The following is a 27,835-nucleotide window of genomic DNA, read 5'->3' on the forward strand; positions in this document are numbered from 1 at the left end:
GAACTCTTTCACAGTTTTGTGTCTTCCAATATTCTTTCAAAACCCACTTTCGTTGATCGTTGGTCATGTAACCAGCCATGATGACAGAAGTGTAATAATAACAACAGTAACAATGAGAAAACATTGCCAGCTGTTAGTAGAAACGTATTACACAGCTGATCAGGTGGCTAACTTGGGTATTACCAACCAACTAAAACTGTATACCTACTTTTGCACCCCTCTGTATAAGATCAATTTTCCAGTTATTCCACATCTTAGCTATTTATAATTTAAATTTTATAACTTGAAATTAGTCAGTACATTGTAATTTTTTAGTGTTATAAACTATAATCAAGATTAGCAATGTTGGTAATATAAGCTAAAATCGCTTTATCGTTTCCACTTTGATGTGTATACATTATTACAAAATACGAATCCTGGACTTAAACTTGCGGTTCATTATTTAGACGCAAGCTGGCAACACTGCTTAGTACACAGTCAAAATGTCAGTGTAAATCAAATAATCAAAACAAAACCAAACACAGGACAGCAGATAACACACGGATTTTTGGCATAGTGACGAAATTTGTGCATAATTTAATTTATTCTACAAAAAACTCAGCTAGTAGTTTTAGAGTTCAATTTCTAGAGTTCTGTTTAAAATACTAAATGCACAAATAGTTTTCTGAAGAATCGGATATGTCATTAGTGGGAGAGAGTTTGACAATATTAATTTTTCTGATTGTTCCCGTTATGTATGAACTGAGCAGAGGGTTTAAATATTATTTTAAATTCTTCGTATATTATTTTATAATAATGTTAACATCTGTTGTAGTAATTCCAATTATGATGTGGAAACCAAAGGATGTCAAAAACCTCATGTAAGTCTGACATATAATTTTTTAGCATGATAATATTACAAATTTTATACCAAATGATAATTTTAAGAATACACCTTCTCCACGTACTACAACCAACCTTATTTGTGATACACTGTTTTAAGTTAGAACTCATTTAAAAAATCGGTATCAATTTACAATAACGTGACCATGGAAAGGTATGTTCATTTTTTTCCCCTGAAAACTACAATTTTTCCTGAAAACAATAGTGAAGAAAAAATTCGTCGGCAACGAAAATCAAAGGAGTTACGATTTTTTGAAAACTCTGTTTTTGACAGTATCTCTGGCAATTTTACTGAAATGATGCTGACAAGTACGTTAATTCTGTCAACGATGCCTGCCCGCTGCGCAGTGCTGCGCACTGCTTGCTCTTTTAGAAAAAAAATTAACTCGAGCTTGCAAAAGTCGAATCCCAGATCACGTGATGCCCCTGATCCTTAACCCTCCAAGTGTTGTTCGACAAAATTTTGTTGGTTATTTTCCATTTTTAACGCAATAATGCCCGAAAGGCATCAATATAATACAATAATATACTTTCCCCCCAGTTTATATGCACCTGTGATAATAATACTTGGCTATAAATGCCCAACCCATGAAAAAAAGTCCATTTTTCATGGTCACGGTATTGTAAATAAATACCAAAAAATCTAAGACTATAAAGCCTATATCTCTCCAAATACCTATAAGATCTTGGTAGCCTAGTATTGGTTATTTATGCTAGCTTGTCACAGGCTATCATCATCAACCGAAGAGTTGGCACTTATAAGTATATAATTAATCCTTTGGAGGTCTATAGGCATAGTATGGTAAATGCCGGTCACTCGAATGATCGATAATATCAAATCATGATTAGAACGATTTAATGCTATACTACACTGCTCAAACTTAGTATTAACAAAATTGTATTATTTTATATAATTTAAAATGGGTGTATTTCTCTGACATTAAAATATAACTTCACTATAATAAAATCTTAGGTATCAATTTACAATAACGTGATCATGGAAAGGTATGTTCATTTTTTTTTTCCTGAAAACAATAGTGAAGAAAATATTTGTCGGCAAGAAAATCAAAGGAGTTACGATTTTTTGAAATCCTCTGAAAACTCTGTTTTTGACAGTATCTCTGGCAACACTATCCATATTTGACAGTTTGGTATTACTCCGCGGCTCTCTCAAATAAAGAAGGGATGCCATTTTGAACTATTTTGTTCCTCCGTGTCTATTCTTAACCTCCTAGTTCAGTAGTGGTAATGGCACACCTTTGTGTTGGATGTTCATTAAGGAAGTGATAAGTTACTGAAATGATGCTGACTAGTACGTTAATCCTGTCAACGATGCCTGCCCGCTGCGCAGTTCTGTGCACTGCTTGCTCTTTTAGAAAAAAAATTAACTCGAGCTTGCAAAAGTCGAATCCCAGATCACGTGATGCCCCTGCTCCTTAATGCAATAATGCCGGAAAGGCATCAATATAATACAAATAATATACTTTCCCCCCCAGTTTATATGCACCTGTGATAATAATACTTGGCTATAAATGCCCAACCCATGAAAAAAAAGTCCATTTTCCATGGTCACGCTATTGTAAATAAATACCAATATTTCCATTCCTAGCCTCATTATTTGCATGAAATGGCCTCAGCTGTTACTGGTTACTGAGTAACCTAACCAGAAAGTTTGTTATGAAAACACCAAATCATTCAGCCCAGCTGTTATTGAAATAACAGTAGCCCAATAATAGGTTACCACTTAATTACCTGTTACTGAGACTAATACCGCCATCTGTAATGGTAGCACGTACAATGTTTATGTACACTACATGTTTTATTTGTGTCCGACATGTTTATCGTTCAAAATAGTATAAAGTAAGTAAATGTTACACTGTTTTGTTTATGTTTTATAATAACAAATAGCCCAGATTGTATTTTATTCACTATAATATTATTACTTTTTATACTGGAATTTGAAATACCTATAATATAAGTTAGTTATGTAGTTATATCGAAGATTCTTTACTTCTTTTTTGTTGATTTTAATATTATCGATCATTTGAGTATTGAACGCTTATTATACAGTAGCCCTTTTAAGTATGGGAGCAAAAAAAGTATAGTATTTACTTTGGCCATGTTACCTAAAACGATCCAAACCACTTTTAACCATTTCTTAAAACAGTACATATAATTTCATTTGAAGAAAAAATATTAGACAATGACAAACCATATATTGTAAAATACATGTAACATGTTTCTCATGGTTGAAATATGTTAGAACTATATCTTAAGTAGTCCATCGATATAGGGGAATAGGGATTCAGAGTTAGTATGTGGCGGAGGCGGGGCGGGAAGGATTTTAAAACAAAGAAGGAGAGGTATAAGAAGAGAGGGTAACGGTATTTCAACATTCACTTGAAATAAAAGAACAGGGGATTTTGTAGTTCTACATACCGTGATTGGGAGTAATTGAAGTGTTTTTCAGCTCACCTGTTTTTCATAATCTTGGCCACATTCTATACCTTTATGGTGAGGTTATTTATCACATTTTTCTTTCTTATTTTGGTCTTGTTTGCTATTGTACCACTTCTTTGGACATCTTGTGTTGATTTAATTTCTGCATAAATCCTGATTTGTTACATATTATTGCATAGTTAATTTTAAGAGGTAGGTGCTGTTCTTCCCCTTTTTCAATTTATGGTGTTAGTGTGATGTATATCTGCATATTCAATATACTGTACCATACTATAGTTTTGTGCCATGAGTGCACTTTAAAGTAGACTAACTTATTATTGTTGTGTCAGAATGGACATAAAAGATGTTTTTTATAGTTTGCAATGGGAATTTAAATTCTTTGTGTATTTCAAGTATGGCAGCCTGCATAGAATAATATGATTAAGTAAGTAATATTTTTTGTGCAATTTTTATATTTTACTGATTGGTCTTATCGTAAGGGATGTTTTTTATTCGCTGTGGGGCAGCACTGGAGGCGGCTAGAGGCATTACTGTCAGCCTGTTCAACTTCTAGTTCCTTTTATAAAGGAAAAGAAAAGAAAATTTCAAGCTGTATAAAACTTATTAACTAATTTTTGTTGTTGAATTCATTTTCCTTCACAAAGAACAAGAAATAATATAAAGTGGCTAAAGTAATTATTAGGCAAGCCTATTAGAAATAAGTGACAAAAATTGAATTAGGCCCTTTGTAGAGAATTGACTTTCTGAAAGTTACCAACCTACATATGAATAAAGATATAGAAGACAAAACGCAATATGTGGATCCAGTTCTTATATTGCTTAGTTTAATATATTTTATATCTAATATACTGAATAACACAAATACTATTGGTTCTTATCAATCATTAACAACTACATTAACTTAACATATATGTCTTTTGTCTCCAGGAGGATGCAAAAATGTTTTTTTTGTCTGTCCAAAAAACATGTCTAGAATGGAATAAGCTATAAAGTTGGAATTTTATATTCCTCAGCGAAACCTGTTACACAACACATGGTGTGGTGGAATTGTATTTTTTTCAAGTTAACCCAATAGTTCATGATGATAAGGAGTACTTAAGAAATTGTTTGAAGTAAAATCATAAATTCTGCAAAACGTAACATGAAAATCTTCCTAAAAACAATATAACCTCAAATCACAACTTATCTCCTGAAGTATATTTGAAAAATTAAATAGGTATTGTAATGGTGTATGGATTAACCCTTGATCGCTAACATCTGATTGATCGGACCGTTGAGGTTCATGTGAAAACAGCAAATGTTCAATTTAGAACAAAATTATTTTTAACTTTATTTAGTAGCTTATAGAGTTTGTTTTGAATGATTTAGATTTGTTTTGAACTAATAAGGACTACTTCTATCAATTTTAAAAGTTTGTAACACTGATGACCGGGACACTGCTGATTGTTTTAGTTATTATATAGTTTATACTTAATCATAAAAATTTATTGTCAATCTATTTAAAAAATATGTTCTATAATTTTGTAATAAATATAAGGTGTAACCACGTAATCAATAAAGAAAAAAAGAAAAATCTCATAGATAAAAATTTTTTTACACATTTTTTGGCCTAAAGTGATTATTTCTTGTAAATTTCATTTTTGATAGTGGACTTTTAATTTAAACACATAATGCACTTTTAATTTATGTTAATCAATACATAATTTAAAAGCTACAAAACAAAAAGAAATCTTTCAATTTACACTTGACATGTTAAGGCATACAAAGGGTTAATATAGCAAAACAAAATGCACATTTTTAGCATATTTTGGATTATTTTATTTAAAAAAAAACTGGTAAACATCTTATCAGATTCAGAAAACCTTACTTCACGTATGAGTCTTCTGCATGGTTTCCAGAGTGACAAGATATAGACATAGGGTGGTGGATTGGGGCACCTCCGATATACCATGGTACAGTCACAATGATGAGGAAAAAAGTGGGCTATATCAGCCACTGAAAAAAGTGGAGGTTTTGTCTTTTTACTCTCCATACTGTCGGATTTCTGTTATTGGTCTGACTTAGCTACATTACTGCATTTTCCCAACAAACAGTAAAAAATAACGCATATTTGTTTGTTATTTAATAAATTTCAAAGTCATACGATTAATTTGTTTTAAATATATTTTTTGTGTTGTTGGAATGTAAACAAGCTACACTGGAGACCCCAGTTTTTCATACTAATTTATAAAAGAAGTGACTTTAAACTAGTATTTCAATGACAAGAAAGTATGAAATATTATTTTTTTCTTCTCAACTACTTATAAATTGTGTTAAGTCGGAAGTTTTTACATTGTAGCAAATAAACTGAAATTTAAAATTGGAAAGAACTGCTCTTTAATTTATGTAAAAAAAAGGTAGATTTGGTAGGCTACTTAGTTACTATAAAAAAGACTTAATTATTTTTGCCCTGTACTACATCAATAATTATTAACGAATAGTGTTTTGAAAATTAACAGATAAATGTCATTTGTTCCAAGTTAAATTTTAAAAAATTAGGTGTTTTTTCTATCTAGCTTGTATAGAAAACGTGTTTCAAAATCTGAGTTTCTGAAATTTGTAGTTTAGCATCCATGTTATGCAAACATATTTCACGTATACTGGGCCTTCACTGGGAACTCCATGGAAAGGAGTATCTGGAGAAGGATGAAGCTTGTGTTATTGTGGCTAACCATCAGAGTTCTCTTGACATTCTGGGTAAGTTATACTCAATGTTTTCTATTATAAAATAACGATCTATTGTACAAAAAGAAACTATCTTTCTTTCAATCCTTTAAAATAGACTTTTATTTAACCAAGTCTGCATAAAATATCTAATAAATGATTTGGTGGTTTGTGAGGTGTAATTTATGTATGTATTTATTACAGCCCGCAAATCATCTGTTCTTAGTTGTCTGCTCCTGCCTCATTTGTTACATAAAGATTAGTATGTTACTTTAAATATTATTAATATTAAAAGAAAATGTAACTTATTTTAATAAATAAACTACTTTAAAAAGGCAAATGTCTTCTAGTAAGTATGGCATTTAGTTATCTTCAATTTTCAAAGAAAAATTATAAAATATTAACAATTATGAGACTGAGTACTCACTTATTCCCATCAAATGAAGCAAAGCGATCAGACGGGTCTTGTGACTTCATAGTGTCAGGACTTCGGCTGTCCTAAAGGCAGTACATGTCTGATGTTGCAGATATGTCAACATGTATTGCATGTGTCATGTTGCTAGTCCAGAAGGACCATTATTCACCACATTATTTAAAAGTTCAAAGTTTTATAACGGCATGATATGAGAAAAATGAAATACAAAAATGTTACACATTGGAAAACATTAAAATTTACCTTTATAATTATATGAAGAAGTAGTTGGACCGTTAAACTTAAAATATTATAAATGTTGTTCAGGTATGTTTGAGTTGTGGCCAGTGATGCGCAAGTGTACAGTTGTAGCCAAGAAAGAACTGTTCTACGCTTGGCCTTTTGGTCTAGCGGCTTGGCTCTGCGGTCTCATATTCATTGACAGGCTCAACTCGGAGACCTCAAGACAGGCAATTAATAGTTCAATTGACCAGTTGAAGAAAGATAAGGTAATTTTGTACTAATTGAAAGTCCATTAAAGCGTTATTAATTTGATTTCTAGTCATAAGTTCAAGATCATACAGATTGTAGTAAAACACTCATTTAAATAATATATCCTTCATAACTTTTATATAACAGAATGGTAAGTAATAAATATTCTTTACCTATCCTGACCAGTTTTTATTATGATCCTAGATTATTTTTTGTTTAAAGTGTAGTTAAAACCTTATATTTTTGTGTATACTATTTAAATACATATTGGTTGCTCAGTTCTGAATAACTTCTTTGCATTATTCTAGAAGTTGGTGCTAAGTTAGTGTTTGTTATTTGTATTAGTTTTAATTTCATTCTGTTGATTTATTAAGTTTATTTTATTTTATGCATGCTATTTTCTTTTCAGAAGGTCTCCCATAGCTGCTCACTTAGTCGGTCCCTTTCCTTCCTATTAGGGTAGGTATTACGTTACATTTTCTTTAAATTAAAACTAATGTATTGTTTTATTTTTTATATATTTTAAATTTTTTATGAGTTGTATAACTTGTAAAGGGAGTATAAATTAGACATCCTTGTTGTTTTCTTTGAAGATGCGAAAAATTTGACTCAACCCATAGTGGATCAAGTTATTTGAGTGTGTGCATCATACCACTTACAGTGGTATGCATTACCATTACCACTCCACTTACCATTAAAATAAAGTAAATTTTGGTTTAAAATATGTACACCTTTATATTATAAAATGTTACGAATATGTTTTTTTCTAAATTTAAGGAAAGTAACAAATGAGGTAATGTTACCAAGTAATAAATATTTTAAACTCAACCTACATGCTATCCAACTTGAACATGCTTGTGTGATCTGTAAGGTAATAATGTAACATTAAGAAATTATTATACCTATGGAAATAACTGTAGAACCAGTACACTATGAGAAAAGGTGGATTTACACATAGCCTGCCATCACCCTGCTGTGCCCTTTTAGTCGAATTAGTTATTTTGGATTTGCCATTTAGTTTACATGAGACAGTAGATTCACGATTTATACATAGCCTGCCATGCCCCTGCCTTGCCTCTTCGGTTTTCATCCGATCGCTTGCGAGGGCGATCCGTAGCAGGTAACCTGTTGGGCACCCAGGCGGCACTCAGCCGACGCCTTACCGGTTGTTTTGTCACTCTGACAGCCATTCGGCAATCTTTGGTTGTCATGGAAACAATCGAAGGAACCACGTGTTGCTCACTAAAGTTTATTCCTCGTTGGAGTTTGCACGTCTTTGTTTGCTTTGCTTGACATTTGTTAAGAAATGGATGAAAAACTAGTGATTTTGGTCCAGGGCTATCCAGCTCTCTATGACATTTCCCACAAACACTATGATAACATATGTGGAAAGAAATAGTGGCGTCACAAAACAAAATGGGTAACGTTAAAATACATTAAGTCCGTGTCCATTTTAACAACTGTGGCACGGCAGCGACCGGTCATCGGTTGTCAAAATTGCACGGCAGAGACATAGCACGGGTACAGCAGGCTATGTGTAAAAACCCACATAAACTGAGCTGCAAGGCTCAGCCACTGTGTGACGAGATATCTCATCAGTAGTCTAGAATTCCTAATTTAGTGAATAGTGAACATTTATTGTCTTAAAGCAATCAGTACTATCAACAAACTTAGGAATATTGTACAAACATGTATGTAATAAACATACTATTACACACTACATAGTAACAGTGTTCTAACACTTTCCACTGATTCGTAAAGAAGTCAATAAAACAAAATAATTTCATTTCATTTAAGAAGTGATAAAATTTTAATAAAATCCAAATTATTACAAAGTGATTGTAATGAATAGTTAAGATTTCATCCCCTATTAAACTGAAAGATCTTCTTGAGAAAAATAAAATATTTTTAAAAGTAAGGTAAAAATCTTTACTCTTACTCTTTATTTTGTGCATTTTTAAACAAAAGAAAATTTGACCCAGAGTTTTGAACATTTTCTTTATGAAAACCATAAACATAGCAATGTAGTTGGCAACTCCGTTATATGTATCACAATAGTAGGGATATAAAGGTGTTTCTAATAAATGAATTTAGAATATCTCGACTAATGGCATTTCAATTTACATGCAAAATTTAATTTAATTTAACGAGTTAATATTGTAGGATTGGTGTACACAGGTGAAGCTCTGGATATTCCCTGAGGGCACACGCAAAAATACTGGAGAAATCCACACGTTCAAGAAGGGAGCATTCCATGCAGCTGTGAGTGCCCAGATGCCCTTACTGCCCATCGTCTTCACGCAGTTCTACTTCATGGAGAGCAGCCAAAAACTGCTGGATGTTGGTCAGCAACATGTAGTACATTTATGTCATAGTTATTGTAGTGAATTTATTGTTAGGCATCTCTTCTGAATGGGATTAGGATAAATCTCCCAGTACAATTTTTAGAGTAGACAACAATCCAAAATTTTTATGTAACTGGTGTTGAACGTTACACATTTTTTTACAGTATATTTAGTTTAAGTGCATTAGTAAAAGATCTAAAATCTTTTATCCTTTGACACATAAACAAGGTATTCCAGAAATGACTTTAGTTATTCTGTTCCTGTATAAAGGACTGTACTATACAATTATACTCTCTCAGTAATCTGGTAGATATCGGACCAGTGTTTTGCTGGATTACTGAAAACACATTCTGGCACAGTAAACTTTATTATAGTTCAAAGCAAAATTTAGTACAGTACAGGTAAATAAAGTCTTTATTTCAAGTTGTTTCTGTACTAAAATGTCACTTGTGAAATGTCACAATATTTTCTTCTGCCCAGGTAATGAATTTAGCAAAAGAACCCATGATGCATTGTGTGATACTGTTTAACACTTATCATCCTCTACTATGGCATCATTTGTCAGAAACTGTTCATCACCAGTGAGCCACTTGCTTATGTCATCTGTTTTGGAGCATTCTTAGGTGTATCGACAACATCTTCTAACTGATTTATTTTTTTTTAATTTGCTGTTCTATTTGGTCTATTCTTTTTGTATGTTCTAACATTGAGGTTTATCCCAGCATTCATAAGTGAGTTAGGATTTGATCACATTGTTGTTTTTACCCAAAACTGATTACAGGAGGCTCTTCTTTTACTGCATTATATTTGCTTCAATGGCATTCTGGTTTATAGGTTTCCTGAGAGTTACTATTTTGGGAGGAAGGAACATTACATGGACAAGTTTTGAATTCCTCTTATCTGGGTGTCCAGGACAATTTTTGTGCTAATTTTTGTTTTTTGAGAAAGTTTTTACGGAGATGAAATACTTGATAAATTGATCATGACACCAGTTGATAAATATGGGCTTAAAGTCATCCACTTCTTTAGCTTTTGTAATTGACAGAATTACCCATTTAAGAAAGGTTAACATTCTTAAATGGGTTTTTGTGTGTATAATCAAGTCTGACCTGACATTTATTAGTTTTTGTCTAGGAGCGCTACCTTCAGCGTGAATACAAGGGTCACTGTGAAAATTCTGACATACTGGAAAGCAGTGCATTGTGTAATAATCTTCAGTACCTGACAGCAAGATGGGTTTATCAGTGTACTTGACTAAAAAAATTTTTTAGTAATCCACTGTCACTAAAAAAATAATGTTGATTGGTTGCGCAGTGTGATCCGCAAGGACAGACACTACACTTACGATTTAATGATTGGAAGTTCCCCAGGGATTAGATCCACAGCAGTGCGAATAGTATTGCACAAGTTTTAAGTCAGAAAAAATGTTTCGTGATGGGTACCTCACGATTTGAAAGATGAGCTAAAAGATGAGTGTGTGAGAATCAGTAATTGTCACTAGTAGTAAGACCCACATAGCATTTTATGACGTTCAAACTCCAGGAGAGTCGCGCATGGGCAATTGAAGACAAGCCATCCCCCAAAATTATCAAGAAATAACAATCTGTGACGAAAATGAATGTACATTGTTTTCCTCAGGAGTAGAAGACTGGTGAAGGCTAATAAGCTGGAGGGTCAAGGGACTATCACAGAAAGTTGGTACACTGAACAATGCTTGCCAGAAGTTCTTCAGGTCTTGAACATTAAGGATTTAGTTTTGCACTGCAGTAATGCCTCTTCTCACACTACTGTAAAAGCTTTTGGCCAAAAATGCATCAAAATGATAGAGCATCAATCAACTATTCTTCAATGTGAAGAAACAGTTGCACGGTCGTTGCTTTTCTTTGGAAGCCAAAATTGATGATGTGATTAATATATTGACTCCATTTAAAAGTTAAGGTACTGGGTGCTTCCAACAAGTGTAGATCCAATGTAAAAAGTGCATTGATGCTGGAGAAAATTACTTTGAACACACGTAACATTTGTTAAGTCTAGCACAAAAACTCTTCATATATCTTAAAAATTTTAGGTGACCTTGATATAAGTTTTTTTAGGTAAAAGCTGCCAATACAAATCACTCACAAGTGCAATTTAACAACCCCCACAATGCCACTTTTCTTTATTAAGATAACTAAAATGTATATAATTTTTGTATTGTTAAGATGAGTTATTCTGTTACATATGTACTACTTGATCAAATTTTAAAGCCTTTTTATTTATGAATATCAGAGTATAAATTTGTTGATGTGTACTATTGCCTCTTTCCATAATTAAGAAATTTCAGATTTTACTGTAACTATTGTATCTTAAACATATATCATTGTAGCTTTTATGTGAAAATGACTTAGGAGTTAAACAAGCAACCTTGATTGATGTGATATTGGCCATATGCAGTTCTTATGGCCTTCTTCTTTATGCAGTTCATGGATGATCATGGTAAAGTGAGCTTCTATTTTTCTTATCTGACGTTTTTGTCCCAAGCGATTTTAGACCCGTAAATCTCGTGCACTCTTGAGCATGTGCTAAGAGCAATCATTTATAACAACAGGCCTGGGTTAATCTATTTGATTGACTACTCAACATAACTGGGACCAGTTCTGGACATTCCACATCCATAAATATTACATTTGTAAATTATACTAGTTTAACACTTGGAATGTGGCAGTCGACCTTATGGTAATCTTATTATGTTTATATTATGTAGTGTCTGGGCTCTAATTGTTACAAACTTAAAACACATGCCATCATAAAAATAAATTGAATGACAATAGTCTGTTATTTAGCAGCCTTGAAGTGTGAGTATATTGTTGGATGCTATGTTTAGGTCGGATAGTGATGACAGTGCTTCCTCCTGTAAACACGGAAGGTCTAACAGCAGCTGACATTCCTCAACTAATGTCTAACACTCGAGCCTCCATGATCTCCACCTTCCAAGCCACCAGTAGTCATCTCAAGGCTCAGATGCTTGCTGACAAAAAGGCTAATTAGTACTCCTCTACATCTTCTGACTGGATTAGAAAAATTTATCCTAATTTTAAGGTTGAAAATCAGAAAAAAGAGTTTGTTTGGGATTTTTTAATGCCAATGACTCAAAGGTGCTAGACTTTGAGATCGATCTTGACTGTGTAACAAAATTCTACCTTTAACTACAAAATTTTGTATTATTACCATCCACCATATTTTATTTTGTCTGTATACTTTACTCTATTTCATATGACCCTTGGACAAGCCCACAATGATGGAGACAAAAAATGTCATTATTTATGTAGTTTCAAAAAATTTAAGATTATTCCAGTGTCATGATCAAGTGGCACAATACTTTAATCTTGGTATCATGTTATGAAATATGATGTACACATACACAGTATCAATTCAGTAACTGTTTTAATATTAATTTTATTTTATGGATCTGAAATTATGTTTATAGAAATAGCGATAATGTAATGTAATTTTAATACAATGTTAACTAAAATTATGAATATTCATTAAAGTTTACAATACTGTAAAATAAAAAATGTGTAAAGAAACTGATTTCATATTTATTTGTGTCCAATTTCTAATTTTCTTTGAATTACAGTAGAACCTTGTTTATTCAGATCAGTTTTACAAAGAGGATGGTTTTTTTGAATAATAAAAGTGAATTTCAATGTAATTTTTTTTAGACATTCATTGTTTAGGATAGTGTATAACAACACGCATAGATCAGACAAATTGATTGCGAGACCTGACATTGAATTTCTCGAAGGTCAAGTTAAGACACATAATGGTACGGACATGATTACAATTGTGTGACATTGCATACTAAGTCAGTAGTTGCATACCATAAGTAGGTGGACCAACATTAGGGACGGCACTATCTAGTAGGGTCATTTCATACCACTTCATTTAGATCTTATCAACCATGACTTTAGATATGGTTGAATTTTTTTTTTAATTTGCTTATTTGACCCTCCTACTAACCTTTGCCTAGTCTTAAAAAGTATCATATAGTTTCTATAGTTTTTTAAATTCAGCAAAATAGAGTTAAAATGGCATTTTTTAGTGTAACTTTCAGTTACGTTATTATACAGGGTGTCCAAAAAGTCCTGGGTCGGTTAAATATTTAAAATTGAGCTACAAAACCTTACACAAAGTTACTGGACATTAAAATCTATTTTATCACATATTCAGTGATCCGCTACTTCCTCAGGGGGGCGGCCCGCTAGGAGTTTTAGTCCTGTTTCCTCACGTTCCAAACAACCACTTTCTTGTAAGATCCTGTTCCTCAATTCTTCCAAATCCCGTGGTTTTCTTTTATACACTCTATCTTTAAGATAACCCCAGAAAAAGAAATCCAAATGAGTTAAGTCGGGGGAACGAGCGGGCCATTCAATGGCACCTCTCGTACATAGGTTGGTATGTATATCAAATAAAAGGTGTTTATTAGTAGAATACAGAGCCGCAAACCCGACCTCAAACGGATAACCGAGTCAAAAATGACAGCCGTTCTAAGATGGCTAGAGTTTGGGTCCAAAAAGTCCCGGGTCGGTTAAATATTTTTCAAAATATTTAAAATAGAGCTACAAAACCTTACACACAGTTACTGGACATAAAAATCTATTTTATCACATATTCAGTGATCAGCTATTTCCTCAGGGGGGCGGCCCGCTAGGAGTCAGAAGAAAATCTTAAATGTAAGCATAGGTTGATATGTATATCAAATAAAAGGTCTTTATTAGTAGAATACAGAGCCGCAAACCCAACCTCAAACGGATAACCTAGTCAAAAATTACAGCCGTTCAAAGATGGCTAGAGTTTGGGCCCAAAAAGTCCCGGGACGGTTAAATATTTTTCAAAATATTTAAAATAGAGCTACAAAACCTTACACACAGTTACTGGACATAAAAATCTATTTTATCACATATTCAGTGATCAGCTACTTCCTCAGGGGGGCGGCCCACTAAGGAGTTGTAGTCCTGTTTCCTCACGTTCCAAACAACCACTTTCTTGTAAGATCCTGTTCCTCAATTCTTCCAAATCCGGTGGTTTTCTTTTATACACTCTATCTTTAAGATAACCCCAGAAAAAGAAATCCAAATGAGTTAAGTCGGGGGAACGAGCGGGCCATTCAATGGCACCTCTCCTTGCGATCCATCTTTGAAGGAACATAACATTTAACCCTTTATAGGTTGCCTAAAATATGTTTAATTCCCTTAACGCTCACTGGTCGAAATATCGACCACTTGGAACACTTCCTTGTGCACACCCAAAAATGCATTCAGTTTCGTTTACGCACGGTGGTTGATATTTCAACCACTTTCAATTAAGGTAAGTTTGGCTCATACGGATGGGCGAATATAGTCCTTGTCAGCACTAGCCATTCTTGGAATTCCACCTGACATGTTGGGATATGAAATAGACGTGAACGGAACTTGTACTGCACTCTATCGAGATAAACAAAAAAAAGTGGCTCATTCTGCGACCAGCGTGCGTCTAGGAATAGTGACATCAGAGAAAATCCTGTTTGCTATTACGTTTTTAACTGCAGCTATGTAAAGATGAGATTTTAATACATTTAAATTATTTAGCATTGGTCGTGATATATGAGACTTTACATTATGCTTTGTTTTTAAATTATATTAGCCATATAGACTCTTAAAACAAATTAAATATCACACTAAAAGAATTTTGTCCTAAATTATGGTAATTTTATAATAATTATAAAAAGTTTATCTTTATAGATTTTGAATTGGTGTTATACACTTTTAATGTGGATATTCTCCTCTAGAAGACAAAGTTATCAGATAAGACGAATATCTTTGGGCATGCAAGTTATAAACAAAAAATAATGACTTTGCTTGAAAGTTTACATGACATTTTAGAGATAATTTTGTAGTATAAACAAATCATGTTATGGAATAGCCCAGAAATCAAGAAAATAATGGTTAAAAATCTTTTATTTTCTTTTAGAATCTGTCATAGTCAACTCATTTATTTTGTATAAGTATATTTCAACTGAAAATAGAAAAAAACCAATGACACAACTACTTTTTTGTGAAAAGCTGGCAGCAGAACTCATTGGGAATTTCCGTAGCAGAACACCAAAAGCTAATATCTCAGTAACTGCAAACAAAGTAACTGATAGAAAGGTAACGAATTTAGACCTTAATAATGTTGGAGAACATTTTACAATTCCCACTTCTTCTCGTAGATGTGCAAGATGTAATACGAAGGAAAAATGTAAGCGCACAAGTATTGGCTGTGAGAAATGTGATGCAGCCCTGTGTCTAGCCTGCTTCGCCCCATTCCACAAGCCCTGAGCTATAATTTATATTCATTACTTCTTTTTAAGATATTTAAGTTTTTAATTAGTTAGATTAAATATGTTTTTCATTTCCAAATGACTACGTATTGATTAGGCCTATAAATATTTTGTTTCTTCTGAATATGGTTAAATCAAAATATGTTTTGATTTAATATGTACAGTATAATTATTTGGAGTTAAGTAGATTCAGTTTTTTCTATGATAGTTTATATTATTATTAACTTGTAATTTTCTCTTAGCAAAAATTGTTAAAATGTAACATTGTTTACATTTAAAATTTATAATTTTTACCATTGAAATAAATACTTTTCGTTATAATAGTTAGTTTGAATTAAGCTTTTTTTTATATATATATATATATATATATATATATATATATATATATATATATATGTATATATTAATTTTTTTGCTTTAAATAATTAAGGTTTTATGATAATCTTGGTTTATATTGGTTTGGATTACTGTTTTGCTTTAATAATTGATGTTTTTTTTTATAACAATTATGTTTAAAATGAAACTAAGTTTCTGTTTAATGCGATTAACTTTTTGGGTTTAAATAAATAATGTTTATTCATTATTATTTGTACATTTTCAACCCTATTCATAAGTGGTTGAAATTTTAACCAGTGAGCATGAGGTATTATACATATACCTGAAAGGTCACTGGTCGAAATATCAACCATAGCCTAAAATATATCAAATAAAAGAAAGGATTTTTTAAATTATTTTTCCAAGTCTAGATACAACCCCAGTATTAAGTTAAATCAATAAAACATGTTAAATTTGCAAATTTTAGGGGTGTGCACAGAAAGAATTTCGGTGTGGTTGAAATTTCATATTATATTCAGTTTATATTATTATTAACTTGTAATTTTCTCTTAGCAAAAATTGTTAAAATGTAACATTGTTTACATTTAAAATTTATAATTTTTACCATTGAAATAAATACTTTTCGTTATAATAGTTAGTTTGAATTAAGCTGTTTTATATATATATATATATATATATATATATATATAAATTTTTTTGCTTTAAATAATTAAGGTTTTATGATAATCTTGGTTTATATTGGTTTGGATTACTGTTTTGCTTTAATAATTGATGTTTTTTTTTATAACAATTATGTTTAAAATGAAACTAAGTTTCTGTTTAATGCGATTAACTTTTTGGGTTTAAATAAATAATGTTTATTCATTATTATTTGTACATTTTCAACCCTATTCATAAGTGGTTGAAATTTTAACCAGTGAGCATGAGGTATTATACATATACCTGAAAGGTCACTGGTCGAAATATCAACCATAGCCTAAAATATATCAAATAAAAGAAAGGATTTTTTAAATTATTTTTCCAAGTCTAGATACAACCCCAGTATTAAGTTAAATCAATAAAACATGTTAAATTTGCAAATTTTAGGGGTGTGCACAGAAAGAATTTCGGTGTGGTTGAAATTTCAACCACCGTGCGTCTAGGGATTACATATAAAAATAAAGCGTGCACAGAGCAAATAATGAGGTGGTTGAAATATCGACCAGTGAGCGTTAAAGGGTTAAGTAATCCCTTACAATATTCCTGTAGTGCGCGGGTGCTCCGTCTTGTTGAAACCAGATTTGAACCATGTTTTCACCAACAATATTTCGAAGAGCTGGTATTGCGGAGTTGGGCGTTTCAACTGTTTCAGACTGAGTGAAATATAAGCCTAAATTTATAGAGCAAGCTTTGAAAACGTGGTTTATACTATAAAGAGAAAATGGCATACCATTGTCAGGCCTAATACTGCCAGGATAAAGCTAAAATATTAGTAGAGAATTAGGTTAAGAAGGAAAAGATTTTTGTGCAAGCTATGGATGGCTTGATATGTTTAATGGACACACTGATACAAATTTACCTCACCTTTGTTTCAGTTATATACAAATTGTTTTAATTTTTACTGATTGATAAATAAATATAGTTGTAAGGAGAGTTTATACAGTATCTTTTGTTAACACATTGATGGCGGCAGAATCACAGTGAGCGTACTCAAGACACTCAGTATAGAGTTGCCCGGAGTGAAAGTTTTGCTCCACTACAGCAAAGTTCTAATAGTTAAAAAGACATAACAAGGAAAATTAAGAAGACTACAATTCAGTTTCATATTTTAATAGGTATAAAAAGCAACAGTAAATTTATCATGACTAAATGTCCCTTAATGATGTCAATAATGGAAGTAACACAACATGTACAACTGTTTATATGCCATATGCAGTACTGCCACCTGTTCAAGAAACAGTTTACAGAAAGTGTGATAGATTTTTGTAAAATCTAAAGTACGAGTTGAATACAAAGCCAGTAAAATAATTAAGACTAGAACGTTTTGTTCCAAATATAATAAAGTTTGGATATTTTTAACTGATTCAGTCTATATATTGTTTCTCGGTGAAGCTAAGTAAATTATTAGACACCTGTTATTAAAAGTTAAATAATTAAGTTTCATACGTCCTTTTCATTTTAGGATTGAACACAATTTAACACAAACAGATAACATTTGGCAACTCTCGAAGTAAGATTTTGAGCATGAAACCGCGCACAGAAGCACAAAATGTTGTCGAGTCAATAACTAATTCTAAGTTAAATCTCTTGACTATAAAACCTAAAATAATTTACAAATTAAATATATAGTTAATACATTTAAACTATACTGGTATTATCAATTATAACGTAATGAGTATAGACAAAGTTGAAAATCTTTATACAAAAGATGAAGAACTGTACAAAAAAACTGTTGGAAATTACATATTTACAAAATTATTAATTTTGATTTAATGGGAAGGTATATAAAAGTTTTGTTTTCCAAAAACATGACATGTGGTTTAAAACCTATAGAAAAAAAGGAAAACTTGCTTTAAAGTCTTTCAAATAGTGGAATGAAGAGGCAAGATAGTTGCTTGGCAGTCTGAGCTTTAACATAACTACAAAAAATCAGACATAAAAATTAAAAAGCAAGGATAAATATGTCATGCATAAATATATTATTACTAACAATGATAAATGAATATGAGGATAACAAAACATACATTTGAAATTATATAGAAACTCTAAAGGATATTTACAGTAATAAGTAAATATATATTTGATGGAAAGACTAACATATTAAACAACAATGGCTAAAAACACAAACTTAGTAGTTTAACTAAAATTGACAAAAATTACTATTGGAGATTAAAAACTACTTTTGTGTTTTTAACCAATGCCCACAGTCCTTTATGAGTGGCATACCATTATAAATTTTTTGTTTTGTTTTTACATATCTGAATTATTATATTTGTTGTTGGAATATTGTTTGGAATCACTAAAATAATTGTAAATTTAATGTATTATTATATTTGTACGAGAGTAACACAGATTTGTCCAATTCATCCAGGTTATGACAAACAAAGCGTTATAAAACAAATAACGAAAAGTGATTCTATTCAATATCAATTTAGTAAAAAGTCACATTTAAATTACCAAACAAGATTCCAAAAACGAGAGATCTTAATCTATACAGCCATGTGTAAATGCTAAAAAAACTAAACAGCTATTTGTAAAATTGCACCATCAAAATCTGTGACAAGATTGAGTGCTACAGTTGTATCACAAAGGTAAGGTAATCAGAATGACAAGTATTTAGAAATGGCGTCCGAGTGGGTGGTGCTGACAAGTCTTGGTGTTAAAACAAAATGTTTACCTGAAAACAATCGGCATAATACGTCTTGACATATACTGAATACTTTTAACATTGAGATAGGGAAAAGCAGATTAGAGAAAAGAAAACAATCAATTATAAATATTGTTGATTGATATGAATATCCTTTGCACTTTGAGATTGCAATAAAATAGCAAAGCAACATAACACTCTTGAAGTATTTTGTAAAAAAAAACACTAAGAATGAATGTGATAGAAAAACTGAAATCTTAGATCCAATGGTTCATCGTAGCACTTTCACCAAAATATAAATAATGGCATATAAAAATGAGAAGAACCTTTTAGTTGTTGAGATCTTTACAAACTTAGAGAGTGCACTGAAATGTTCACAGTATATATTTTCATGACTACCTCATTATAAGTTATTTGCTTCATTAAACTAATCTGTGAAGTGTGAAATGAAGACAAACAAGAGAAACTGCTGAAAGCAATACAATGTTGATGTAACCTACTTATGGTCGGATTGAACAAATAGATGACAAGAATATTCAGCCACCTTACGTGACTCTACCGATGAACATTTCAGAACCAATCAATCATACTTTGACACCTTGACTATTCTTTAGCCATCAAGATCAAGGGTGTAATCTAGCAGTGTTGTGTCATTTACTTGATACAATACTTCCAATATTTATGAAGAATCATTAGAGTTTTATTGTTGGGAAAATAATTGTTATTAATACCAGTATTGTTACATTTTGCCTTAATTTGACATGGGAATGGGAAGTTTTATGCTATTTTATGTTTGTGTGTGTGTGTGTTTTTTGGGTGGTAAAGATGCTCAGTAAAAGTTACCTGAGAACAGAGATGATTGTATAATTTAATTAAATTGGATGCAATGTAACAATTATGAAAAACAAAGCAGTAAGAGATTGTAATAAGAACTGCTAAAAAGTAACAAATCTGGCACAGCAGTGCTGATAGAATTTTTTTAAGAAAACAAAATTTTAAACCGACTTTAACTTAATTCATTGATTATTCTGTGAGTTTATTCGTATGATACATTTTGAACTAGAGCCAGTAGGAAATAATCAGTTGTTGCCAAACAACCAATAAAGATAAGCTCAAGTGGTGAGTGGCCAATTGACTAGGATATGTTAAAACAGTTCATAGTGTATAACAAATTATTAACAAACAAAACACTTAACAAACACAGTACAAGACTTGATGGCGACTGCTTTGTTCTCGCACCACTGCAGATGACTGTCGTATTTCACTCGTCAAACTCACCTGTAACACACAACAAGTTGCATTTCTTACTTCATCACACTTTTTATAATATACTTCACACAATTCTCCAAATTATCAGTTTGTATAACATAATATTTTTACTTGGGTAATGTTTAGAGATTTAGATTTAACAGTTAATTTTGCACTGAAAATAAAAGATTAACTTACACTGAGTATAACAAGAAGTTAATTGTACATTTTATTTCTTTTAGTTACCGTACTTATTACGAGTGCCTGTCAGTATAGCGATGTCTGACATCAACCTCTCCCAAGCTGAAAAAAACTTGGTAACAGATTTGAAAGAAAATAGATTTTCTACTGTATAATAGCATAGGACACTTGGGGCTAAAAGTGTTAAGTGACATTAGCTCATGAAATAACTCGGATATTCTTGTGTCACATTCATTTCCATTTGACAGAAGGGTCTCTAATTTCTTACATTTAAACACCATGTCATTTCTGTTGAATAAAGCAGCTTTTCATGAATAAAGATTAATTGAACTTTTTGATATTCTGGTTTTAAGTTTTTTGAATCTTTCTTCTATAGCCATGCACCCAGTGTCTATAAGTCTTATGAGAGGTCAATAGGTCATTCATCATCGGCCTTACAAGGCTTCTTTATACTTTTAACTCACATTGTTTTGACTTTTGCTTTGACTTCTAACTTGCTCAGCCAACTCTTTGGCTTTAGAAATGTAAATGTCATTATCATGAACCTTCTTCACATGGAGCTGAGAGGGTTAACATTGTGTACGAGGCATGTTCAGAAAGTAAGTACCATAAAAAAAGTAAAAAATTTAGTTTCACCACAATTTTATTTCTACATGAAAGACTAAACTTTTAACTATTTTTCAATATAAGTTTCCACCGATGTTCAATTCCCGCCAACGAATGTAGCTACGATTCCACAACAGTTTTCACTTCAACGTCGGTTTCAATATGTTGGAAGCCCAGGTCGCGCTTTATGTGCAGGAATAAGTGGTAGTCAGTGCAAAGTAGAGCTGGCGAGTTATAGAGCGGGTGATCGAACTGCTCTCAACGAAATTGTTGAACCAATTTTTTAGTGTCACCAGCTATATGGTGCCGAGCATTGTCATGAAGAAACACAATTCCGTTACTGAGCATTCCTCTCAGTTTGTTTTGAATTGCCCGCCTTAGTTTTCTTAAGGTTTCGTAATACCTTGCTGCATTAATGGTTTCACCTCTTGGGAGAAAATCAATCAGCAAATCAATCTTGAATTTTTGTTTCTTCGGGGAATGCGTGTATTGCCACTTCATTGAATGCTGTTTGGATTTCGGTGTGACATGACGGAAGTTTTATCACCTGTCACATTTGTTTAAAAATTCTTCACCATCATCACTGTACCATATGAGAAAAGCCAAAGAACTTCTGAGTTTCTTAGTTTTGTGCACTTCAGTGAGCATTTAAGGAACCCAACGGAAACACAGCTTAAATAACCTAAGCGGTTGGTAACAATTGGGATTACTAATTGTCTTAAACATTTTTAACCTTCAGAGAAAACTGAAAACACAACGTAGAACAACTATAATCGCGTGAGTTGATAGCCAGTGAACAAGGACGACTAGTGTGCATGCGTGGAACACTGATTGCATCACTACAGCGTAGAATGAAATGGTATTTACTTTCTGAACATGCCTCGTACTTTAACTGCAGTAAATCTTAAAGGCGTCGTCTATGTTACTCTACAGAATATTTATCAAATAGAATCCCTAAACCAAAGTTTCATACTATGTTTACTATTATGTAATTAAGTTTGTTTACTCCAATTACAAAATATCAGTTTCCGCCTTCACACACAATTTTCAAAATTTAAATCCTTATAGTATTTAGTAAAAGCACTTATTATGTAATATAAATGATAGTCGTGTGAATTTTTTCTAACATATGTATGTAGGCATACACCAGGTACATATTATTATTCATAAAACAGTGACTGATGCTTCGTAGTGGTTTATATCGAATGGTTTTCTACTAAATATAGAACAAACTAAAAAATATACTGTTAAGCTTAAGACTAGTGGATGTGGATGATGAGGATTTTGTAAGTAAAGTAAAGTTTTTAGGGGTTTTCCTTGATAAAAAATTGAGTTGGGATTTTATAACTTCAAAATTGCCGAGAACACCTTGTTTAGCAAGACGTCTTGTGTTTTTTGCCCCTAAAAACTATGTAAGAACTGCTTATTTCTTCTACTTCCAGTTCAATATAAGATATGGTCTTATACTATGATGTAATTGAATTAGGAAAAATGAACTTTAAATTGCTCAAAAGCTGTAAGGATTATTTTAGGGTGAAATCCCTTAGACCACTGTAGGCTCCTTTTCGTAACTCAGGAAATATCTATACTAATCAAATTGTATAGTTTTGATTTGGTATTGTACATTGTGAAAAATCCAGGTGAATTAGACTTCAGATCCAACATTCATAACCACAATACCAGGAATCAAAATAATGTAGTACTTGAATTTAACCGTCTTAGTAAAACCATGAACAGTTACAAAGTAATTTCATTAAACATTTTCAATAAATTAATGCCATTGGTTGATAAATAACCTGACTTAAATTTTAGGAAGAAGCTTTATAGGTTACTGGTTAATGGTTTTTACAACCATCAAGAGTTTTATGAAGTTGGTCAAATTGCTTTTTGAGAATTGTTTACTCAAATGAGAATGTTTTTTGTCTCAACTCTTTACTAGTTGGTGTTTCCTTGTTATTTTAACCTTTCCAGCGTTATTGACGCGGATCCGCGGAGGGCCACTACAAGCTCAAAACGTCATTGCCGTGGATCCGCGTTTTTGCATTCTTTATTTTCTTACTGCTATGTTAGTTGAATATTTTGCTGCTAGATGGTTCTAGTAGTCATGCGACATACAGACGGGTTGCCCCGCCTCGAATTCTGTTACAATGGGAGTGGCATTTGCTTCTAATTGGCCAAACACTGTCTAGCGGGCGTGGCCCCACGGTATTCACAAAGTCATTGACGGGAGCTCCCGTCAAGGCATCTAGCCAGTTAGTTAGTGGGAAGCGTCCGGTACACGCATATGTATTTTGGTTATCGCTAATTTTCTGTTGTGTCCTATTCTTTTTAAAGTAAACTATTCGTATTATATACAGCAGTTTCCAGTATTTATTTAGTGTTTTTTACCATTATTCATGTGAATGGTGAATCCAGACGATTCGGAATTTAAAGATTCGGAAATTTTGAGCAATTACTTGGTCAACCCCAAACTTTTTCATATTTTACTACGGTCATAAGGATGTTATCAGAAAGCAAGAAACATAATTCAAGCCCCGCAAGGCTGTCCTACAGGTTGCCGAGCGATAAGAAGGTTCAAAGTCCACGCGATAACAGTGGCTTGCGGGAGACGCGCGGAATGTCAGTTGTGACAGCCCGCCACCAAATAAACACTCTTTGTCTACTTTTGTATTTTTCTAATTTTATTGGTTTGTAATATAGTATATGTTTATCTATAAAACTGTGTTTCATTCCCATACTTACTGAATAAATAAAAAAATATTGGTGACAACTACACTGCTATTCTACAATATTATCAAAAGTTAAAAATTAGCCTAGGAAATCCAAAAAGGGCTGAACAAATTTTATTCACCGTTAAATAACTCTATTTTGACATACAGAAACGAAAAAAAATTTAACTTTACACATTTGAAATTAAAAAAAATTGTAACTTTATCAAAGATCAGGTCTAATTTTTCATGACGCTTAAAGGGTTAATTAGTTTATAACCTCTAGTTGTTATTTAGTGGATATTATTATTAGTTTATTTATAAATATTTTATTAATTATTGAATTTTAGTTTTGTTGATTAATGCCATTGTTTTAAATCTTTTAATTGTCATTTAATTGAAGTAATTTATCTCATCTAATTGATGGAATTGTTTTAGCAACGCTTTTTACACCTTAACATACACCAAAGTATAGAAAAGAATGAATTTTAAATGTAATCGTTTATCTGTAATTTAGAGTTATAAGTATATCAAGACTTGGCGTTGTGCTGCAATACTGACATTGTTAATACGTGTAAAAAGTCTTATAACAATAAATTGATTGTATGATTATATATATATATATCGTATGGGGGACAAAGGCAGCTATCCATAAATAAATAAATTAAAAATTACAATTATTAAAAAGTACGTAAGAACAAAGTTCTTGAGTCATAAATTAAAAATAATATTAAAATCTCCCGTCACAAAGCTAAATCCAAATTACTGAGCCAGTTTAGAGACCCTGGCTCTAACAATATCAATCATTACATTGTATGATTGATATTGCGGTATTCATGGTTAGAGTTTAACCTTACTCTTATATCATGTTTTGCACATGTAAGCAGAGTGACCAGACACAGATTTCTAAAAGGAGGTTTTTGGGAGTTGAAAAGGAGGATATTAAAGCATAAAGGTGGACGGTATTAAATATCCTTATAAACCTTGCGAAAAACATTCACTAATACATTAATTAAAAAATGCACATTATAAATTAGCACTTTATTTGAGCATATTATAAAGCAAAATAAAAAACTCAAATTGGATTTGTTTTGACATAACAATAAAAAAGGAAATATTACTAAAAAATATATTGATGGAAAAGTATTATTTGAGGCTATTATTGTGTACGTGGTATAAGATTGAATTAATTATTGTTAGATTTTGTTTTCATTAATTTATAGAATTATATTAACAATACATTTTGTGACATTATTGGAATCAATTCATTGCATTGATTTATTATACTATTAGTAAGCTATATCAATAGACATATACATAAGATATTATCATTATATAACATGAAATATATAATGTATTTTAACAATATTAACACATAATACATAAATAGGAAATCAAGGGGTAGTAGCACCAGTGCAGTTGAACGGATAGAAGCAAAAGTGTGTCAGTGACACTATAAACAACTCAACATACAACTGAATCCAACAGCAGTTCACATGTCATGGCATTACGTGTGCACTGCAATTACTTTTAATGGTCTATCTTCGCTCTTCGGAAGAATTTTAATGTGATTATACTATTTTAGAACATTTAAGCGTTTGCCAAAAAGCCGGACATATTACATTTTTAAAAGCCCGGAAGACAGGAGGATATACATTAAGGACATGTCCTCCTAAAGTAAAACAATGTATTACTTTAAATTCACATACTGATTGCTTAAACATGTATTAGTCATACTATTAAATTGTAATTAAAATATTTGTAGGACTTTAAACTTCTATCATTGCTCACTTAACCTCAGAATAACAAATAATTATCTATGGTTTCCTTATAAACCCTTCTACGAGGGGGTACCCAAAAAAAACCGGAATTATTTTATAAAAATTATATATTATCAAATTTTTTACAATACGACCTTATCTCCTTCAAAATAATCTCCATTACAACTAATACACTTGTCCCAACGGTATTTCCATTGATCAAAACATTTTTTGTAGTCATCTTTAGAAATGGCTGCAAGCTCGAGCTTCGTTTTTTTCTTAACCTCTTCAACGCTGTCAAATCGTTGACCTTTCAAGCCTCTTTTCATGTGTGGAAATAAAAAAAAGTCGCATGGAGCGAGGTCAGGTGAGTAAGGTGCGTGGGGCAGCGGAACCATGCCGTTTTTGGCTAAAAACTGCCTAACTGAGATGGCTGTGTGTGCCGGTGCGTTGTCGTGGTGGAAGAACCAGTCTCCAGTCTGCCACAAATCGGGTCTTTTCTGGCGAACACTGTTGCGCAATCTTCTTAAAATATCCAAATAAAATGTTTGGTTGACAGTCTGACCTGGAGGAACAAACTCAGAATGAACAATGCCTTTAGCATCAAAAAAGCAAATCAACATGGTTTTGATGTTTGATTTGACTTGCCGACATTTTTTTGGACGAGGTGAAGATGGCGACTTCCATTGGCTTGACTGTTGCTTCGTTTCTGGGTCATAACCATAGCACCATGACTCATCACCATTGATTACCTTTTCCAGAAAATCGGGATCATTTTCGAGATGTTCTTTCAGAAGGCGGCAAGTTTCAACTCGATGTGCCTTTTGATGGTCAGTCAGAAGTCGAGGAACAAATTTGGCAGCAACCCTTTTCAGTCCTAAATCTCCTGTTAAAATTCGCTGAACCGAGCTCCAAGTTAACCCACTACTCTCTTATAGTTCCTCAATTGTCTGTCGACGGTCGGTGAGCACAAGTTCACGAATTTTCTCAACATTTTCGTCCGTTCGAGAGGTTGATGGACGTCCAGAACGAGGTTTGTCTTCAATCGACATGTCGCCATTTTTAAATTGAGCGAACCACTCGTAGACCTGAGTTTTCCCCATAGCATCATCTTTGTAAGCTGTATTCAACATTAAAATAGTTTCTGCAGCATTTTTACCAAGTAAAAAACAAAATTTCACAGCCGCACGTTGTTCACTTAAACTTGCCATGACAAAAAACGAAACAAGAACAAAACAGGGTTAGCGAAAACAGTCACTACGAACGAACAGAATGCACTAAGACAACGGAACTGGGGTCACTGAGCTCGCAATGGGATGCGCGACACGCGCCTAGCGGCAGGAATGTGTACTACACGCTGCCGGCTGCCAGCAATACAATTCCGGTTACTTTTGGGTACCCCCTCGTATTGACATATAGTCCCCCAACATTTATTTTTTATGAAAAAACTACAGTTTGAAATAGTAATAATCAGACCATATTTGACTATTTAAATTTTTATTCATACCATAATTGTATATTCTACTAATTTATACAGGGTGTATATTATGTCTGGAAACACCCAAATATATCCTTTAATAATTTAAATATAAATTTGAAACCTCTTACAATCGTGATAGAGATTGGGCATCTACTTTTTGGAACAATGTTTTGTTATGTCACACCAACGGGGGACGTCCTGCCGAGGGTATCGTGAATATTCTTAATGGAAGCCTATACCTTGTGATACATAATTTTAAAGGTAATAGCTTACTGAATTGAATGCCACAAACCGCATCTCAAAGGAATTATTCTATCAGAAAATAGAGCATTTTTAGTATTGAAAATTTACTGATGTTCAACAATGTAATTTTAAACATGGTTCTTGCCACAAAATGTGTTACAACTAATTTTTTTAGCATTTTTTTAAATGTTCAATTAAATAAAACAAAAATTTCATTTTAAGCTGGTTCTATTAGCACAAATTTGCCAGTTTTTATACAGTACAATTATGGAA

At 32.3% G+C, this 27,835-nt stretch overlaps 2 protein-coding genes across 7 annotated transcripts in view; one reads left to right on the plus strand and one right to left on the minus strand.

Moving 5' to 3' along the window:
- Positions 1-375: 375 nt before the first annotated feature.
- On the plus strand, positions 376-12,347 carry LOC124359547 (1-acyl-sn-glycerol-3-phosphate acyltransferase alpha). Of its 2 annotated transcripts, XM_046812378.1 has the most exons (5): positions 376-860; positions 5,945-6,078; positions 6,785-6,966; positions 9,128-9,293; positions 12,158-12,347. In XM_046812378.1, exons 1-5 carry the CDS (start codon positions 679-681, stop codon positions 12,319-12,321), a joined length of 828 nt encoding a protein of 275 aa, XP_046668334.1. In that variant the 5' UTR covers positions 376-678; the 3' UTR covers positions 12,322-12,347. The 2 variants fall into 2 exon arrangements, with proteins under 2 accessions (XP_046668334.1, XP_046668335.1); XM_046812379.1 differs by lacking the exon at positions 5,945-6,078 and having other exon boundaries at positions 706-860.
- Positions 12,348-17,763: 5,416 nt separating this feature from the next.
- Positions 17,764-27,835, minus strand: part of LOC124359548 (serine/threonine-protein kinase mig-15) — a 111,838-nt gene continuing 101,766 nt past the window's right edge. For all 5 annotated transcript variants that reach the window (XM_046812382.1, XM_046812384.1, XM_046812381.1 and 2 more), the window contains one exon: positions 17,764-20,594. The gene's annotated coding sequence lies outside the window, so the exon portion shown is untranslated. The remainder of the gene's footprint in view (positions 20,595-27,835) is intronic.

This window comes from Homalodisca vitripennis, chromosome 4 (genome assembly GCF_021130785.1).
Source record: "Homalodisca vitripennis isolate AUS2020 chromosome 4, UT_GWSS_2.1, whole genome shotgun sequence".
Lineage (NCBI taxonomy): Eukaryota > Metazoa > Arthropoda > Insecta > Hemiptera > Cicadellidae > Homalodisca > Homalodisca vitripennis.

What these genes read in the sequence shown, in the direction of transcription:
- LOC124359547 (XM_046812378.1), top strand. Translation starts at nt 679, where the DNA reads ATGTCATTAGTGGGAGAGAGTTTGACAATATTAATTTTTCTGATTGTT. An exon ending in AAGGATGTCAAAAACCTCAT is followed by an intron (nt 861 to 5,944) that starts GTAAGTCTGACA and finishes TGAAATTTGTAG; the next exon opens with TTTAGCATCCATGTTATGCA. An exon ending in GAGTTCTCTTGACATTCTGG is followed by an intron (nt 6,079 to 6,784) that starts GTAAGTTATACT and finishes AATGTTGTTCAG; the next exon opens with GTATGTTTGAGTTGTGGCCA.